This window comes from Mus musculus, chromosome 4 (genome assembly GCF_000001635.26).
Source record: "Mus musculus strain C57BL/6J chromosome 4, GRCm38.p6 C57BL/6J".
Taxonomy (NCBI): domain Eukaryota; kingdom Metazoa; phylum Chordata; class Mammalia; order Rodentia; family Muridae; genus Mus; species Mus musculus.
Genome location: NC_000070.6, coordinates 104855441 through 104875958, shown reverse-complemented (window position 1 = coordinate 104875958; position 20518 = coordinate 104855441). Strand labels below are relative to the sequence as shown.

General features: G+C 41.7%; 2 protein-coding genes across 6 annotated transcripts in view; one reads left to right on the top strand and one right to left on the bottom strand.

Annotated features, from left to right (window-relative positions):
* C8a (complement component 8, alpha polypeptide) overlaps positions 1–20518 on the top strand; it is a 60809-nt gene that overhangs the window by 529 nt on the left and 39762 nt on the right. For 2 of the 5 annotated variants that reach the window (NM_001316667.1, NM_146148.2), the window contains exons 2-5: positions 10412–10505; positions 13219–13363; positions 14519–14666; positions 19360–19549. In NM_001316667.1, coding sequence (NP_001303596.1) covers positions 10412–10505; positions 13219–13363; positions 14519–14666; positions 19360–19549 — 577 coding nt within the window. Of the gene's footprint in view, positions 1–10411; positions 10506–13218; positions 13364–14518; positions 14667–19359; positions 19550–20518 lie in introns of those variants that run through there. The other 3 variants (NM_001290645.2, XM_006502941.3, XM_030253423.1) reach the window with 2 other exon arrangements.
* Positions 1–20518, bottom strand: part of Fyb2 (FYN binding protein 2) — a 181564-nt gene that overhangs the window by 140906 nt on the left and 20140 nt on the right. The gene's annotated exons all lie outside the window — the stretch shown is intronic.

Genomic DNA, 20518 nt, shown 5'->3' with positions numbered 1-20518 from the left:
GTCCTCTGTATATAGTAGGCATTTAATAAGTCGAATTTTTCTCAAGCAATGTGAGACAGTTAAGAGAAAATGGTAAAAAAGAAATCCCACTTACACTGGTTGGGGGGATATATTTAGGTAATATATGTAAATATTTTTGTGGGTAAGAGCAAGACATTGTAGAGAGACGTGGCCACATCATTCTAAACCTTTGTTTTGAGGAGACAGCAGAGGCAACATTCTCCTGTGTCTTGCATTTTTGGCTCTTCTATTTTCCTGAGATTTCCAACCTGCCTTCAGATATTTATATTTCATTGTTGAATATTTTATTGTACTTAAGCAGAACCTTTATCTAACCTTTGGGACTTTATTTTAAGCATTCTCTGCCTTTCAAACATTGGAGGCTTAAAATAAAGTTATTTTAGTCAAATTCTTATTCGTTGATTTAATTTTGAATCATTAGTGCTCAAATCAGTGGTTCTCAACCTGTGGGTCCTGACCCCTTTGTAAGGGTTAAATGACCCTTTCACAGGGGATGCATATTAGATATCCTGCATGTCAGAGATTAACCTTATGATTTATAACTGTAGCAAAATTACAATTACGAAGTAGAAACAATTTTTTTTTCAGTGGGGGTCACCACAATGTAAGGAACTGTCTTAAAGGGGCACAGCGCTAGGAAGGTTGAGAACCACTGGATTAAATACCACAGTAAGAGAGAGTCCCTTTAAGTAACAGTTCAGAAGGGGAGACGTGTTTTATAAGCAGATAATCTGTAGCTTGTATTTAAAACAAATACAGTTTTAGAACATCATAAAATCCATCGCTAATAATAATTAGAAGACCCAGGCAAGAGGTCGGTGGTGAAGAAAATCTCAGCTGAGATACTCTCAATTATAAAAGCTTATCATCGTAATCCTTTCTGAAAACGAACAGGGTCTTGATGTTTGATGAACTTATCAAACAAGACAGTTCAGTGAAGAGGCAAATTTCGCGTTAAGGCAGAGAGATCCAAGTCAGTGCTTTACAAAGTGCTGAGGGAGAAACCATGGCGCTCACTGCCAGTGCGTCTGACATCGGTTTTCAAAATAGAAAGTTACAGGACAAAAATCATTCTCCTGGGTTCAAATCCCTGTGCTGGCACTCGCTATGAATAGTTATTTGATCTTGAGCAAATTACATAAGTGTTCCAGGCTGCATCTTACACACTTGTGAAACAGGAGGAAAATAAGATCAGGAATTAAGTGCCTGCAAGTCCCTAGAACAATGGAACAAGGCCCCACTTAAAGCACTCACCAAGAGCTGCCCCCAGGCATGGATGGCATGGGGTGGCTAGGACCATTGTTAGGGTTGGATTTTCCATTTGTTTGGATGGTTGACAGCAATCAGAAAGAAGAAATGTACAACGTGCCAGTTGGCTTGGGTCTTCTAGATTTATCCAGATCAATTAGAGGCTTCAACTTTCTGTTGTATTTTTAGCAACAGCACTTGTTTTTTCCTCAAATAAAATTCCACAAGAGACTTAATATGGAAGATGCGCGCATGCACGTGTGTGTGTGTGTGTGTGTGTGGTATGCCCGCATGTGTGCATGCAAGTGTTTAACGGTACACATTTACTTTGTAAGCTTATGATTAACATTTGCTTTTTATATATCTGGATAGAAAAAGGGTTGCCTAAGTATAAAATCTTAAAGCCAGGAAGGCTGTTATAATTGGTAGCAAAATCAGTGATTCTCTAGTACAGGTTTTATACAAGTAACAATTTTTTGGCATGTGTTATTTATAAGGCTTATTTAAAACTTGAAATCCTTTCAATTTATTAAGATTTCTTTTATGGCTAAGAATAGAGCATTAGTGGATATTCCATGTTGTTCAGTATACATCTAAATCAATGAAGTCCAGCTGGGCAGCCTGTGGCTTAAAGGATTGACTCTTTCTTCTATTACTAAGAGATGGGGACAATATTCAACTGTTCTTGTGGGTTTGCCTATCTCTGTTTCAATTCCATCCGTATGTGCCTTTCGAAGCTGTCATTAAACACATGTGCGCATGTGGGCACACATTCACCCTCACGTTGCACACACACATACACACACACACACACACACACACAGGCACACACACACACACACACACACAGGCACACACACACACACAGGCACACACACACACAGGCACACACACACAGACACACACACACACACACAAAGAGGCACACATGCACTTACCCTTGCACTCATGGGATGGGGTCTGGGTGTAGAATGGTTCACTGCATAGCAGAGAGGATGCAGGGATGGGAATGTCTGCTCTTGTCTGGCTTCTTTATTTTATACCTTTAATTCTATCAGGCCCCTCGGCCCATAGGATGGTTTCCCACACATTCTTGATGGGCCTTTTCTCCTCACTTGTGTTTCCTTGGAGAGATTTTCATAGACATACCTAGAGGGTAGACTTTATCAATCTGTTCAGTGTTCTGGAAACCAGTACCGCAGACAGTTAAGATGGGCCAACCCACAGGACTGACTCTCTTGTTGATGATCGTCCCTTTCAGCATTGAAACATGCTTTCATTATCTTAGGTGATTATTTTTAATTTGCAGTTTATTTTGTTTAATGGTAATGTAGTCATTCGTGTTTGCTTATTGCTTGTGTTTGCAATGCAAATGACTATCTAATAATTTATTTTAATTTATATGACCTCATTTTTAAAATGTATCATCATGTAGACAAAGATGACTTTGCTTTATTTATTTAGTCTAATTATGATTTCTGACCCTTTTTAAAGGAGTTAGTTGATTACCCATCATCATCATCACCATTACTTTGTTTTATTTTTATTTTGGTGGTCTGTATTGAACTTGGGGTGTTATACATATAGACAGGCACTATTTCAAATGAACTACCACTCCAGCCCACTCTCTGTCTTTTAGTCATGATAATTAGGCTACTTACATTGAATATAATTATTGGTGAAGGGTGGCTTTGAGTTCAGCTTCCTATTTTCTATTTGTCCTATACCTTGTTTTCATATTTCTCTCTTTCTGAGATCATCTTTTAAATTTAGCATCTTATAATTTTAAATGGATAGAGTAACTAGTCTACTTTATTTTTGTTGTTTCTCTGTAAGATTTATAATATATAGCACAAACCTACCACAGCCTATGTTCAAATGATACTATATCATTGCTAATTTTGGTATTTCATCTGTAAAACTTTCTTTGGCATTTATCATAATGCATTTTTGTCAATGATTTTTTTTTTTAATTCTTGTTCTGAAAATGGTGGAATTACACAAGACTTAACATTAAATTTAATCAACTCCTGTTACAGAGAAAACCTGAGTTCCAGGGAGAGAGGGAAAGACTTTTGGCAATAAGATTTCTCACTTTCATGAGAAATTCATTTCATGAGCTTTGGTGAATTCAATTGTCACTGCATCCTTCCAAACTTGCTTTTGTATTATTCTTTGAATTGAAGACCAGAGCAATTTGGCTCATTCCACAGAGATGTGTGGTAGCACAGGTGGCCTTCTAGCCTCTGGGCTGACCTTATCACCAGAACGATCACCAGACTCTCACATCAAGCAAATAAAATAAATTACCTCTTCAAAAATAAGCCCTTGCTTTGATAAGCACGTCATAGGTTTGGCTTGGAGTTCCATCCTATCATTTATACTGACAAAACCCAGAATTTGTCAGGAGAACTGGGGAGACGGTAAATGAAGACCTCAATCCCAGAGGGAGCACAAACCTCCCCTAAGCATCCAGTGGTGTCATCTCTTCTTAAATAGACCCCTCATGTCATAGATGCCAAGGAAGTGTCAATCATGCTTCCTCTTTTTATTTTATTGCTGTTATGGGTATCAAAGTGTGTTTGCCCAAGTGTCTGGGCCAGAGCCATGTGAATGTTCTCAGCAGTCATCAAGATGACTGGGATTAATATGGTCTTCTAATTAGCATATGCAATTGGGTGGCTGTGACTCAAAAGTGAGTCACAGTAATATAGAGATTGATATTCAGAGTCACTAACTCTAAGAGAGGCATCCAATAGCACTGGCATGAATTATGCAGAAAAGCCTGATACATGCTTGGAACTAAAAGTGTGTGTGGAATTCTATGTGACTTGCAGATACTTGTTTGTATCGCTCCTTTGTTCTTTATTTAGTAAGTAAATATTCTAGATTTAGTCGTTAGATATATTGCTAGGTAGTAAAATAAGCAAATGATATCCTGACCCTCCTGTAATTTACAGGCTGTGGTGGTTTGACTGAGAATAGTTCTCTTAGGCTCATGTATTTGAATACTTGGTCCCCTGTTGGTAAACTGCTTGGGAAATGTTAGAAGGTATGACTCTGTTGGAGGAGCTGTGTCACTTGACAGCAGTAATGGAGATTTTCAAAGCCCACACCATTCCCATTTGCTTTCCCCATCTCTGCATCGTGTTTGTGGATCATGATGTTGAGCCCTGAGCTACTGCCTGCCTACCTCCTGCCAGGCTCCATGCCTTTGCCATTATGGTCACAGCTCATCTATTGAAACTGTGAGCCCAATAAACTCTTTCTTCTATGAGTTGCGTGGGTCATGGTGTCTTAGCACAGCCATCAGAAAGCAAATGGATTCAGACAGCCAACATGTAAACACAAAGTTTCATTTAAAATTGTGAAGAATTCTATGAAAGAATCAACAGAATGCATTGACAGAGAGAAAGAGATCTAAAGATAAATTGGGTGGGTAACATTCTCTGTAGAGGAAGGATCTACACTGAGATGTGAAGCTTGGGAGAAGCTAGGTGAAGAGGGCGGTGTGGAGAGATCAGCAGGTGTCGTGGGAAGTAGTTTGTGATGAACGTGGACTGAAGGAGGTAAGTGGAATGCAGAGAATGGCACCATGAACAAGTGTCAAAATGGTGGGTGGAGTCTGTATCACAGACAGTCGTGGACACGATGGTGAGGGGCATTAGATTTTATGTCTAGTAAAGTAAATCTTATAAATGAGAAATATTGCATGGTTTCTCATTAAAAAGAACTCTTGTGTTTTTTTATACAGAAATTAGAAAAATGAGAAAGAAATAGAACCCCCTCCCAAGGCCATAAAAGGATCTGGGGATGGTATGGGGTCCTCCATTAGCATGGTGGGTACTGAGGTGGTATGGGGTCCTCCATTAGCATGGTGGGTACTGAGGTGGTATGGGGTCCTCCATTAGCATGGTGAGTACTGAGATGGTATGGGGTCCTCCATTAGCATGGTGGGTACTGAGATGGTATGGGGTCCTCCATTAGCATGGTGGGTACTGAGGTGGTATGGGGTCCTCCATTAGCATGGTGGGTACTGAGGTGGGTAGAACAGGGAAAACATAAGATGCATTTTAATGGCAAAGTTGACAGAAATTTCCAAAGAATTAGCTGAGAAGCTAAAAGAAGGAAGGGAACCAAAGGTCACTGCCAGGAATCCAGTCTGAGAGCTTGGATGTGTTGGCGGTTCCACTAATGATGCAGTTAAATTGAGAAAGAAGTTGGTTAAAAGTCAAAAACGAAGAGGTTCAACTTAGAACCAGCATGTTCTCTGTGCTGGGCAAAGGAACGGGGTGTGAAGTGGGAGCCTGGTGAGAGAGAGAGGGCAGAAGTCAGTCCAGGGTGGAGCTCCAAACTTAGAAAACATTCACATGGATGGCATCTGATGCTGATGACACAAATCTCAGCTCCTCAAGGATAAGAAAAGCAAGGGCAGAAAACAAAGGCAAGGCTTTGTCCTGAAGAACTCGCATTCGTAGAGACCCCCAAAGGACTGGTCACCGAGTGAGAGACCAAGTAGAGGTTGTATTGAGGAGGTCGGGAGAAGGAAGCTTCCAGAGGCTAATACAGAGAGAGTCGTTTAAAGTTGGAAAACCATCTAGTGGGCTTAGCAATGAGGAGGATGCTGGGGATGGAGCAGTTTTAAAGCCAGGTTTAAAACATCTTCATCTCATGATATAATTCCTATGTAATTGAATGGATTAGCTCAAGATTATATCATTAGTGACTTTGACTTTAAGCTTTGACTATAAGCTGAGCCTGTGTATCAGGATGCCCCTTGTAATGATCAGATAGGCTTTCTGACCCACTAGCCTAGGATAAGTAAGTAGCTAGTTAATTAGTTTTTTAAGTTGCTGAGGTGACTACATTCTGGGGTCAAGCATTTGACTTTGATCCCTGGGGCTTGATGGGCAGCCAGGCCAGCCAATCAGTGAGTGCCAGGTTCAGAGAGAGCCCTTGAATTAAAAACTTAGGTGCAGAGCAATTCAGGAAGACATCTAATACTGACTCTGGCTTGCACATGTATACACCCCCCCCACACACACACACACACATGCAGAGTATCTCAGTAGTTCACAGCCCTGTACAGGGCAGGTTTCTGATGAGGATGGCTGAATTGAGAGGACAGGAGACACTGGCCTGTATCCTAGGCTGCTGCACAGGGTTCCATACATGATCTCAGTTCACATTCAGAAGTTCACCGAGCTGCTCTCTATTTTCAGTTGTGAGTGGCAGAACCTGGGATCAGATGTGTGGCTGATGGACTCTAAACTTCTGTTATCTCAGGATTTCTTCAGTTGTGTTCAATAGGCTTTCAGATGTGTGAAAAAAATGGTCTGAGTTCAAAATAATTAGGGAAAATAATGGGATGAGCAGAGTAAAGTGCAGAGCCCCAAACTCTATCTGCCATTATAAATGAGCGTGGATTGCACAGTGTAGGCAGTTTATTCAAAAGAATTAGACTGTGGAACTTTTCTTTTCCCTGCCCTCCACCCCAATACATAGTTTAAAAACAGGTACCCTAGAGAATTAACTTTGGGGAGATATGCAGTAACACTGTTTGACTTGTACCATATCAATACATGAAGAAAACTAAGTCGTTCAGAGTAACTTTCTAATAATAGCAAGCAAGATAGAAGCAAACCCAGACTAGACCCCTGCGCTCCTGAGTTCCGGTACTCCAGGTTAAGTCGCTTCCTGACTGAGCAGGTTCTTGCTAGCTGGGAGATACATTGGAACTGCTTGCCAAGGTTTCATAGGCCACAGAATCCTTGGAACCTCCTTAACTGCCATTGATTCAGTTTGCACTGCTGCAGCCAAAGATGTGTGGCTGGGCATTTAATGAAGAGGGTTATTTCACTTGTCGTTCTGGAGGTTTGAGAGCTTACTGCTGGCATTTCTCGGCTCTGGTGATGGCCTCTGGCTCAGCCACAGCATGTCAGATGGCATCTGATAGAAACATATCGTAGTCGAGAATACATGGTAAAGCAGAAAGCAAGAGGCTGGAGAATGAATGACTAGGCCACTCCTTGCAGAACAACCCACTTTCACAGAACCAGCCACTAAGAGAACAACAGTAATGACTTCATAAGGATGGTGTTCCATGATATAAAACTGTCCGGTAGATCCTCCTGCGTAGAGATTTCCTCATCTCAAAAGCACATTGCTGGGAGCTCAGTCTCCACATAGGAACACTTTGAGGCATGAATCACAGCAAACCATAAGCATTACATCATTTAATTAAAAATGGATGCACCTCCCTGGGAAAGGTATTTGGCAATATGTGTCACAAGCTTTAAAATCATTCACTCCATTCTACAGGGCATATCCAGTAAATAACCTACAATTCAGAAAAACACAAGGCTCAAGTATCTATTATTGTCGGGTAGTAAAGCAATACACGGTCATAAATACTTTATATCTCTTCTGTATTAAATGCAAAAAAAATCAAGATATACAACATGATATTCAGTATGCCCTCAACTATATTATGAAAATAGAATGGAAAGAAATATAATAAAATATTAATGGTGGTAAGATTTGAATAATATTTTTATAATTGTCATTATACTTTCTTTAATGTGGCTGCATTACTTGTATAATCATCAAAAATGAAACTACACTTAAAAGTTCATTAAAATGATGGGAAGGTAGTGTTCCTGATGGCTGGAAGTGATTTAATGGCAGTCCTGGTGTTCCTTCAGTGTCTGGCCTCTGTGATAGCATTACCGTGGGCCTCTGTCTAGACATCATGTCGTGAGCTTTGGAAGCTGCAGCTGTGTGGCACTGCTGTCTGGGCTCCTGCTTTCATCTCTGCCTGGCTTTACTGTTTCCATCCATTGTGACATCACAGCTCAGGCTGGGGACTTACAGTGACATTATCTTGACAGTTCTACAGTGAGGAGCATGGCTAATGCAAGCCCTCTTCAACCTCCAAATCTTTGGCCTGTAAATGATTTCCATGTTTCTCCAAAACATTCTTTTATTTTAGGAGAGTATATAAGGAAAAAAAAAAAAAGGTTCATGGCTCAAACTTTGAGCTGTCAGCATTTCTAGATGTCAAGATTATTTAATTTAGTTCTAACTAGGAATCAGGTTCAAACAAATCTCTTAAAAATGTCACTGTCCATTACACAGAAGTTGGCTTTTTTTTTCCTTCCCTCTCTGCCCTTCTCCCTCTTCCCTCCCTCTCTGCCTCCTCCCTCCATCCCTCTACCCACCTTGTCTTCCTCCTTCTCTTCCTCCTCTTTTCCCATTTCAGTACTTTCTGAACATGGGTCTATCTATGAAAGAAGGAATTCAGTAGCAATGGAGACGGGACCTGAACACCAAGGGTTTAGACTCAGGTAGAGATAAGAATTTCACCAAGCATGCTAATTAAACACGGAGAAGATATATTGACAAAATCAGCAAAATTGTATGGTCTTCAGGAAACTTTTCCTTCCAGTACTATTAGCTGTGATGATACTGAGAGATACCTGTGAGCTGAACACGGGGACAGCAACTGGGTTCTCTGGGTAGGCACAATGAGGAAAACATACCTAGGGGAGAGGTCAGAGTGACCACCACGGAATAAAGTCTGGATATAAAGAAAAGTGATGATAATGGGCTTCTTATTGAACAGGCAGAAAAACTGGTGTCAAGATGAGGCCAGTGGAATCACTGAACTACAAGCTGTGACAGGGCAGGGGCAGGGGTAGGGGCAGGGCCAGGGCCAGGGCCAGGGCCAGGGCCAGTGGGTTTAGTGCAGATATGAGCTGATTCTATGGGAAATGGGAAGGGGCACAAAGAACTCACGGTGTGCCAGCATGATGGTTGATTGGAGGAAGAACAGTCGTTTGCATTCTATATGAAAGCCTCCACTCATTTTAGTTGGTACAGGAATCTATCACCAATTCCTGGAACTGGCAGCCCTTCTGAGTGCTTAAGGTTGAACATGAGAGGTAAACGCTCTACCACCAAATGGCATCCTCAGCCAGGCCTGGTGACTTTAGGGCCAAATGTTTTTGTTTTTATCTTATTTAGGAGGCTGAGAAGTTCAATTTAAGATATAACCATAGATTCTGTCTCTAGTGAGATAAAATAGAGACATGATATTTATTTACCTCCTAGGATGATTATAAAGATCAAATGAAATGGTCTAGGTAATGTCACAGCACACAGTACTTAAAGACAACTTTTTAGCAAACATTTTATGAATATTTTTACGTACTTTCAGTAACTATGTTGGGTAATGCTATTTTAACGTAGCTTTACCAATGAGACAACAGGTTAGACATGTTAAGTACCACAAGTCTTTGAAGCCAGACCCTGGCCTCATTTTGTGTCTAACCACTGAAGTTTCTGCTTCTTTGGCTCATGAAAAACAATTTTTTCAGTCACCCTGAGGACTCATACTCTAAAATGATAATCATTTGGGCTATTTGACATTGATAAAGATGTAATCATGTTGACGGTGCTTGTTGCATGGACTGGCTATATCTCAAGCACTTGGCATCTTGTTCAAAGAACGGAAGTACATGCAACTAGCAATGTAGTGAAGGATTTTACTCACAAGTATGGTGCAGGGTACCCTGCATGGGAGCAGCAGGCCTTGCGGGATTTCTCAAGAGTCTCAGGTTACATCCCATGGCTTTCTTTCACAAGTTCAAGAAGGCATTTTGCTAGAGGCAGGATTTGGTGGTCTCTACTCTCATAACTGTTGATTGACAAGTCGAAATTTGGGCCTTGTGTGCAGACATGGGTCTTGCATCCCACAGCTTTAATCATGCACATGCAATCATGCATAAACCCCTAAAATCTCATTCTGAGAACACAGTTTGCCTGACTGTGTCTCCAACTAAAACCAGTCTGGCTCATTTCTAGTTACAGAATGTATTGCTAGGGCAGAGAGACCAATTGCTTTTCAGGAAAAGGGATGCATGTGTTCAGCTCCAGCCATGCTGGGGCTAGCCTGTCCTTGTAAACTGCCTGCCTTGGTCGTTTATTTAAACCCCCCAGTACCATATCAACCTTTAACGGGAACATGATAAATATTTGTTCATTTCTGATAAAGCATGCTTTAACCAGCAGGAAAGTGTGTACACATTTCTCTTTTGCTTTAGTTTTGAATCTCAAAATTGAGTCTTCTATCTTCTTTTAGGCGGGTCACCCGAGCTGTGACCCCGCAAGCAGTGTCCTGTCAGTTGAGTGACTGGTACAAATGGACAGATTGTTTTCCATGTCAGGATAAAAAGGTAAGCCACCTAGGAACATCTCAGGGTGTCACCCATCTGATTTGTGCATTAGGCATCAGTGGGAAATAAGCAGTGGGGATTATAAATCCAGGGCTCTGGGGAGACACTAGATCTGAATATAGGTGTTTAGAAATCTCAGGTACCTGGGTGGCAGTGAGGTTTGTGTCTGGCTCTCTTGTTTTTGTTTATAAGATATCATGAGATTCGGCTAATGAAAGTGTCCATGTTATGACACAGGAAAATAGCCACCATGACACAGATACAGAGAAGCTGCATGAAGTTTTCTGGGTCCTAGGCAACACTTGTCCTCTGATGAGGATCATCTGGAAGGACCGCTAGATGGATTAGTGATAAAGAGCCAAGATGTCTCTTGACATGTATTCATCTCCCAAGACAACAATAATCCATTTCTACAAACATAGTAGCTTCACACAACAGACATTTGTCCTCTGGGTCCTGGAGGCCAGAGGGAAGCGAGAGAGATCTGAGCAGTGTCCCCCTGGAGACTCCAAGGGAGAGAACGTGTGCTTTGCATCAGCTACTGCTGATTGTCAATAGGCCTTGGCCTGTGGCTGCATCTCTCCTCCCTCCTATCTAGACACATTGCTTCCTTTTCTGTGTGTCCTCCCCCCACTCCCAACCCCCTGTGTCTGCCTTCAATCTCCCTGTACATCCTTCTTTTAAGAAAGTATGACATTTTGGGCTACTGAGAAAACCCAAATTACAAAACCTTTAATATTTTCAGCAAAATGTTTTGCAAATAAGGGGAAATGAAAATCTTTTACAGATGCGGAGTTATACCCTTGGGTGGCTGTTACTTAACCTACTAAGCCCTCTTTTTCCTCATTTGTTTTGGTTTAGGTAGCAGATTGCACAAGGGACCCTCTTACAGTTTATATAAAAATTGAATTACTTCCTTAAACACTTAGAAAGATATATGTGTCTATGAAGTAATCCTTAAGAAATTAGATCCTGTTAATTATTTAACTAAAAGACCACCTTTGTTTCATTTATTAATAAATATGCTTCACCCTCTCAAAAGTCATCCAAATAAAGATGGGAATTTCTGGAAAGAAACATTATCTACTACATAGAAAAGGAAATTATGCTTTCACGACACAAGCCACAGGCAACAGCACAGAGAAGTCCCCCAGGGAGTACCGACACTTGCCTTCCTACAACCCACAGCCTTCATTATTTGATGGCACCTAGTAAACAGAGGACGGACAGAAATGAACCTGGAGGCATACTCCATTGTTCCGAGTGCAGACACTACAGAAAGGATGGCGATGGCATTAATAGTCACCATTTATCAAGTGCTTGCCCTGTCCCAGGTGCTGCAGTAATGACTGCATTAGAACAGTAATGCTTTACATAAACACATTGTCTAGTTTGGCTTTCACGGGCAAATGGAGGATGGGCGCCATTGTCCACTGTCAAGAGGTTGAACACTGAGAAAGATGGAGCTGAGACTTAAATCTGGGCAAACTCATAGATTCAAGAAGCAACTCATAGATGCTCAACTCTGTTTTCTGACTTGTTAACATTCTTGGACTTTTGCTGAGCCAAGGTCCAAGACAGGGCTTAGCATCATTGTCAATAAGTCCATAGCTAATTTCCATGCACTGTACTTTGTATTATTACATATTTTATCTCAGCTGGACTCTAAACTTCTAGAAGGAGGCCACGAGACCTCACATTTCTCTCCATATCCTAGTTTTTTACCTCCTGCTTCTACACCATTCTCTGACCCTTGTATATTTTCCACAAAGCCTTTATCATAAAAATCTAGACCCTCAAGTTGGCAATGTATTTAAATCCTTCCTGACCTTATATCAACAAGTACTTACTCATCTGTAGGCAAGGCTGGAGGCGGGTATTGAATGATGTCTCCTCTTTAATCTTTATATTTCCCTACATAGTAGGTATGTAGTTACTTGATGCCTATAATTTCTAGAAATGTCACTTTCCCCAAAGCAGAATCAATAGAGATAACTATTATTGGCTCAGGTTGTCAAGAACAATCCCTGAAGCAGTTATTGCAAATGGAGAGCCCTATCCATCTTCCTCTGTGCCTGGTGGGAAGAAGGAGACTACCCCTATTTGGATCATATAGATGCATATTAAGTAAAGAGGAGATACCATGGGGGGAAAAAACCCTGCAAAGGCAAAACAGCAATGGCCTCTAAAAGTGTACCTGAACACATGAAGCCACCTAAGGCTGTCCTTCCTTCATTTCTTATCACTGCTCCATCTCAGTCTGAGAATTCCTCAGAGATGGTAGGCGAGGCAGGCAAATAGGCAGGGGCTAAGCCATCATCTTATTTGACAAGCGCTAAGAAAGGCAGAGGAGATAAAGAGTACATGGTCAAGTCAGGGAAGGCTATCCAGAGGAGGGAAGCCATGAACTTGGATAGATAAACACTTGAATATGTAACTGGTTGAATACGGGAAGAGATGTAAAGGGCCTTTAGAATGTGCTCGTCCCAGCCTTTCATTCAATACTTTGCATCCCTATTCGGAATTCCAGCTGACGACTGTGCCACCTTTGTCTGAACACCACGGTGCATGCTCATGTGTCCTCTTATAAGACAGCCCTGAAGGCAGCTTTCAATCATCCAACAGTTATTCCTTATGTTGAGCTGAGACCTGCCTACACGGATCTTGGTTGATTGATTGACAAGACGATGTCTGGTTCACATTCTGATTTTAGTACCGATACCGGAGCCTCTTGCAGCCAAGCAAGTTTGGAGGAACCATCTGCAGTGGTGATATCTGGGATGAGGCCAGCTGTGACAGCCCCACACCTTGTCTAAGGCAAGCACAGTGTGGACAGGATTTCCAGTGTAGAGAGACAGGTGAGTAGCATGCCAATACAACAACAGCTGCACTAGTCAAACATACTATGCAAAGTAAGTCGTTGGGAGTTGGTTACAGTGTCGACTCCTAACGGCTGGGGGTTCAGGAAAGAGCCCAGTAATCTGCATTTTCAGTCAAGCTAGCAACCCATACAACTGAAAAAGCAATTGTTGTGTTTTTAAAAAGTTATGTGTATGTATGTGTAGGAGGATGGTACGTGCATGTGTTAGTTAGCACAGGTACCCATATAGGCCAGAAAAGGGCTTCAGATCCTCTGGAGTTGAAGTTACAGTCTTTCTGAAATAAGCCACCAACTGATATGAGTGCTCAGAACTGAATTCAGGTCCTATGCAAGAGCAGCACACACATTCTTAACTGCTGAGCTACCCTTATAGTTTTGATTCATTTATACATATATTTTTTATTAATTAAGGAAAAGTTCAATTCACAGAAATTAATAGATTACATTTATTAAACAAATACTAGGTACATAGTATACTCTAGTCAGTGTACCATTTACTGTTAACATGCAAATTAGAAACAATGTACATGACCTTGAGGTAGTCCTAATCTGTCTGGAAGAGAGACCTACAAGAGGTCAATTATAGTATCATGGGATAGCCATTGGAGTGTGTGCAATTCTCTATCAGGGAGTACCCAAATATGTTTTAGGGACTTAGGACAGTCATTAAAATGGCATTTGAGTTGAGATTTGGATAATGCATGTGCAAAAATGAGAATTCCAAGACTTATAATCTTCTCAGAATCTTTGTAGCATAAAGGCTTTAGAAACAGACAGGCTGGGTGATGAGCCCCCAAGAGAACCTGGAACAAGGGAGGTTACAGGGTTCAGATTGTGGCATTTGGAAGTGTGGGAACCCTTGGCAGATATAGAGTAAGAGTATGGTTTGGGATGATTGGCATTTCAAAAGATGACAGGTAGAATTGATGTGGAAGCTGGATTTGAGACTGCAAGCTGGGTGGACCTGAGCTAAGGGATACAGCACACAACTATAGATCTTGGGAGGACGGAAGAGGAAGTGCAAGCAGAGAGAACAGGACAGGTAGGAGGGTAAAAGTAGGCCAGCCTCATGACTAACCAAGCGTGTTGAGGAATACGGTCCAGAAAACCCCCTCAGCCTCATATCACTCAGGTCGCTGCCTGAAACGCCACCTGGTGTGTAACGGAGATAACGACTGCCTGGATGGCTCTGATGAGTCCGACTGTGAAGATGTCAGGGTCACTGAGGATGATTGCCATCAGTATGAACCAATCCCAGGATCAGAAAGGGCAGCCTTGGGGTAAGTGGCCATCTTGGGGATGTTCAAGAGAGGCAAATGGTTCCTTTTTCATTATGGGAATGAGGCAGAATAGACCTGTCCTGGAAGGTGCCTCTGAAGAGTTCCTGGAAGTAACTCTTGTTCCCTGAGGGAGCTTGTATCACCCTGGTAATGTGATATCACCCACACTTTCTATCTTTTTCTACCCAAGGGTCCTCCTTCCCTGTCTATAGTCCCTCTCCTCTCAGCCCAATTTCTTTCATTTTCAAGGTTATTGTCTTCCATGAAGTCTTCCTAGATGTCCCCCAGGGCAGCTCTGCTCAGATGCATCTGACCTTTCTAACAGCCTTGCTCATGGTACACTCTGGACAATCTAACAGTAAAGAAAGTGGGCTTCTGTGTGAGACAGAACCTTGACCCTCTTTGTTGTTTGAGTCACTTCTCAGACCACAGTTCTTCTGTTGAGCTGAAATTAGCCTCCATTCTAATTTATCTTCACCATACACCTTACATCCAGGCTCAATTGCCCACATGACTCACGCTCTGTCTTCCTGCACATTAATCAGTTTGTTTCTTTTTCTCTAGAGTGTCTTCATTCATATCCTAATATGGTTGACTTCTTGTCTAGTGCTGTGGACTGAATTGTGGTCCTGTCCAATTATGTCAGAACGCTATGCACCTAAAGTGATGACATTTGCAGACAGGGATTTGAGGGAATAATTCAGGTTGAATTATCCATAAGGATTGGTGTCCATAGAAAAGGAAAAAGAGCTACTGCACTCTTTTTCACAACTGTATTGACAAGAATCTACATAAGGACACCAAAAGAGCATCTGTGTGCAGGCCCAAAAACTGGAAACCAATCTAAAAACAATCCCTTGATTTTGTCTCTAGAACTAAAGAAAAAAATGATTTCTGAAGTTTAAGGCACCAATCTGATATTTTTAAAGCACCCCAAATATACCATTCATAGGACTGCAGGGCATGATTTCTGGAGAATCTAGGAGTGTCTCTCACCTGCTCTTGGATATGCCTGGGCAACCATAGTCACAGAACATCTTCTGTTACTATTCCAACATACAGCTGTCTTAGGATTTTATTGCTATGAAGAAACACTATGACCATGGTAACTCTTATAAAGGAAAAGATTTAATTGGGCTGGCTTATAGTTTCAGAGGTTTAGTCCATTATCATCATGACAGGAAGCATGGCAGCATGCAAGCAGACATGGTGCTGGAGAGGTAGCTGAGAGTTCTACATCTGGATTTGCAGGCAGCAAAAAGAGCCAATAAGCCCACCCCCAGTGGCTTCCAACAAGGCCATGCCTACTCCAACAAGTCCACACCTAGAATAATGCCACTTCCTATGAGTCTATGGGGGGCATTTTCATATGGACCACCACAGCAACCATCAGGGATGGAGACAATTGTTGTGGCTACCAGTGGAGGTACAGAATTCTTAGTCATCTCAGTCTTCCAATGTCCCCAGTCCAAGAGCTAGCTCATGGCAATAGTCTGGTGTTGCTAGATTCCTGCTACTTTGTCTTTGCCTTTGGCCTTGTCCTCTAACTAGATTATCAGCTCCTTGAAGACAGACTGTGTAGGACTCACAGGCTCCCTCTCCTCTGCTCTTTGTCAGTGTATGCAGTGTTCTCGCTTCTCACTGACCCTAGGCTGCCTTGACGCACATCAGTGTGACCAGCTGCCTCTTCACAAAGGTGACTGGATGAGGAAGCAATTGTCACAAGTGATCTGATCAGGTTACAACCCATCCTGGGACACTATGAGCTTTCAATCACAAGGCTTAATTGCTCTTGAGGCCCCAGCCCACTCACCAGATGGGTTTGGATCCTGTACTCCCTGTAGACTCACTGTGCAATGCCGAGCACAGTGCTTCTTTTCATTAGGATGGCCATAGCAATTCACCCTCACCTGGTGGCTAAAACAGCAAATGTACTGCATTACAGCTCTGGAAACTAGAAGTCTGAGAATACAAGTCAGCAGGGCTGGTTTCTTCTGAGGGCGTCTCCTGGGCTCACAGGTGGCTATCATCTCCCTGGTTTTTCACGGTCTCAGGCATGTCTCCATCCTAGCTTTAACTTTATTCCCTGGGCCTTATTGTAGTGTCTTTAACTCAATGACTTCTTTAAGGGACCCGTCTACAGTTGAAGCCACATTTTGTGATCCTGACACTTAGAATACTAATCATTCAGACATGAGTCTGTGGAAAACATTTCCCATTTGAACCATAACTCCCATTTTCTCTCTTAGAGACAGTGCTGCAATGACTATCCTGGTCCGTGTGTTCTTTGTGCTCATGCGTAGATTTCTAAGAGGGTAGAATTCTTACTATATTTTTCATTTCCACTGGAGCCTTTCCAAATGTAGTAGGCTTAATGTTTACATACAATTTTGAGGCTGACTGTTGCTCTGAGGTCTTATTTTGTGTGTATCAGAGGCTGTGCTTTTAAACAACGAACAGAAACTTGCTCAGTGGATGGCAGATTGAAACTTCAGGATGGGGATAAAGGCACAGAAACAGAATTTAGTGCCAAAAACAACTTGGGGAGAAATCCATTGTGACTATAGATAGGCAAATTATCCTTTCTTCCTTTCTTCCTTCCTTCCTTTCTTCCTTTCTTTCTTCCTTCCTTCCTTCCTTCCTTCCTTCCTTCCTTTCTTTCTTTCTTTCTTTCTTTCTTTCTTTCTTTCTTTCTTTCTTTCTCCCTTTCTTTCTTTCTTTCTCTCTCTCTTTCTTTCTTTCTTTCTTTCTTTCTTTCTTTCTTCCTTCCTTCCTTCCTTTCTTTCTTTCTCCCTTTCTTTCTCCCTTTCTTTCTTTCTTTCTTTCTTTCTTTCTTTCTTTCTTTCTTTCTCCCTTTCTTTCTTTCTTTCTTTCTTTCTCTCTCTCTCTTTCTCTCTCTCTTTCTTTCTTTCTTTCTTTCTTTCTTTCTTTCTTTCTTTTTCTTCCTTTCTTTCTTCTACTTCAACTTCTGCATTTGCCAAGTTGTCATGAAATCTAAAGTTAATGTATGTTAAACATCTAGTTTAGTATGTATTTAATTGATCATAGCTATTATTACATGACTTTTATTAATAAGAAAAGAGACATAGAAAGGAAATGAAGACGGGCATTCACATACATTGAATTGATAAGGCAGGCGCTATGTAATTATCTGTTTATTCTTTGAGGTAGATTGCAGCCACGGTTTATCTTTTGTTCCTCTTTGGCCTTTGTGCCTGTCACAGTGCATGCACAGTCACATGAGTGCCACGCAGAAGGTAAGTATTAACTGCCAGGAACACAGGGGTTAAGGGGAAGCACTGACTAGAATGACTCAAAAGACAACTTTTGAGTTGAGTCTCAAAGGCTACTTATGAATTTAGGAGGCAGAAAGAAGCAGTATTTTTTACACAAGAGACATTTCTGTCCAGTCTTAGAACTCTTAATCATCCCTGATGTCTACACTATGGTGACAAAGTTACAGTTAGTTAGAGTAAGTGGCAGAGCTGGAAATTACCCAGGGATCTCCCTGATAGTCACAGTGTGCACATTTGTCATTCCAGGCTGCCTCAAAGATAGTGAATTTTCTAAAGATTGGAGCCTAACACATATATGGTTATTCAAATTCACTTTTTAGTAGCAGAACCTTTTCCTGAAATAATACTAAAATTAGCAGCAGAGGATATCCATCATGGTTAATTTTCTATGGCTATGATTAAAACAGCATGACCAAGGCAATTATAAAACCAAGTGTCTCATTTGGGGCTCATGATTCCAGAGGGTTAGAGTCATGACCTCTCATGGTAGGAAGCATGGTGCTGGAGTGGTAGCTGAGAACTTACACTTGATCCACAAGAGGGAGAGAGAACTAGACTAGAATGGTGTGGGCTTTGGAAACCTCAAATCCCATCCCCAGTGACATACCTCCTCCAACAAGGCCATGCATCCTAATATTTCCTCAAATAGTTCAAAACACTGGGAAACAAGCATTTCTATATATGAGGTAATGGGACCTTCTCACTCAAACCATGACAGTGTCTATTCAGTGTGATATATGCCAAGCCTGTCTATGATACTTTAACATGGATTCTGTGTAGCTAACTCTAGGAGGGAAGTACTTTTACTAACTGCTTTTTAACAGATGACTAAAGTGGGGCAGAGAGACGAGATGATTTGCCTGTGCTCACACAGCTGTCTGTGGCACTAATTTAACTGGCTTCTATGCTTGGGTTCTTAAAAAAAAAAATCCATGCCCATTACCCTGTAACTTAACAGCTAAGCAGAGCTGCCTCCTAAGGACACTGGCCCAGATGCTCTGGCTAACAGCTACCTGGGACCCAGGCCCAGTCCACCTAGTCTTTCAGCATTGCCTACTTGAGGGAACCCCAGGGCTCCATCAAACGTACTTGGTAAAAACCACCTCTCAACCTACTGACTACAGTATGTTCTAGAGCAGTATGGTTCTCTACCTGTAAGTCCTGACCCTCACAGGAGTTGCCTATGGGATATCCTGCACACCAGATATTTTCATGATAATTTCTAGCAGTAGCAAAATTACAGTTATAAAGTAGCAAAGGAATAATTTTATGGCTGGGGGTCACCACAACATGAGGAACTGTATTAAAGGGTCACAGCAATAGGTAGATTGGAAAACAAAGGCATTTTCTTTGCCTTTGAAAAGATTTTTTTTTAAGATTCTGCTTTTCCAATTTAGGTACAACATCCTGACTCAAGAGGAAGCTCAGAGTGTTTACGATGCTAAGTATTATGGGGGCCAGTGTGAAACTGTGTACAATGGAGACTGGAGAAAGCTGCGGTACGACCCCACCTGTGAGCGCCTCTACTATGGGGAGGATGAGAAATACTTTCGGAAGCCCTACAACTTCCTTAAGTACCACTTTGAAGTAAGTCTGATGAAGGCGGTATAGCATGAGATGGTGGAAGCCACCTGTCCAAGGAGATAGCTTGCTCTGAAGGCTTTTATTTTCCATAGGGTTTGAGGTGACTGAAGGCTCCTTCTGGCCTGCTGCACATGTATGTTCAGCTTTGAGGGTGATGAGATGGGAGTGTAGGGGAGCCATAGTGCACACACATTGACCCACCTGCTCAGTCTTGGCTCTATTTCTAAACTAGTGAAACAGACTTGGGATGCCTTCTCCAGCCCCATTCCACAATGTGGCTCTGTTAAACTCTAACTACAAAGGATTGTGAACACTAATCTGCCGTTTCTCCCCAGGCCACTCTCCTAATCTGTGAGGTGGGGCTAAGACACAGAGGGGTGGAATTCTGACACATGTCCCCTCTACATGCTTCACCAAGAGTGCTTTATATCTATTGTTTTCAAGTTTTTAAAAATATGATTTTGCAGGCTGGAGAGATGGCTCAGCGGTTAAGAGCACTGACTGCTCTTCCAAAGGTCCTGAGTTCAAATCCCAGCAACCACCAGTAATGAGATCTGACACCCTTTTCTAGCATGTCTGAAGACAGCTACAGTGTACTTACATATAATAATAATTAAATCTTTGGGCTGGAGTGAGCAGGGTGGAAGCGAGCAGAGGTCCTGAGTTCAATTCCCAGCAACCACATAATGGCTCACAACTATCTGTATAGCTACAGTCTCATATAAATAAAATAAATAAACAAACATTTTAAAAACCAAAAAAATAAATAAATAAAAATTAAGCCACCCTTTTTTTTTTTAAAGAAAAATATGATTTTGGTTTTCAACAAAGTGTTCTTACAGCTGGGTAAGTAAGTGGTAGTGCATACCTTTAATCCTAGCACTTGGGAGGCAGAGGCAATATCAAGGTAGTTCAAGAACAGCCCAGGCGATACAAAGAAACCCTGTTTCTCCCTACCCCACCCCCAAATCA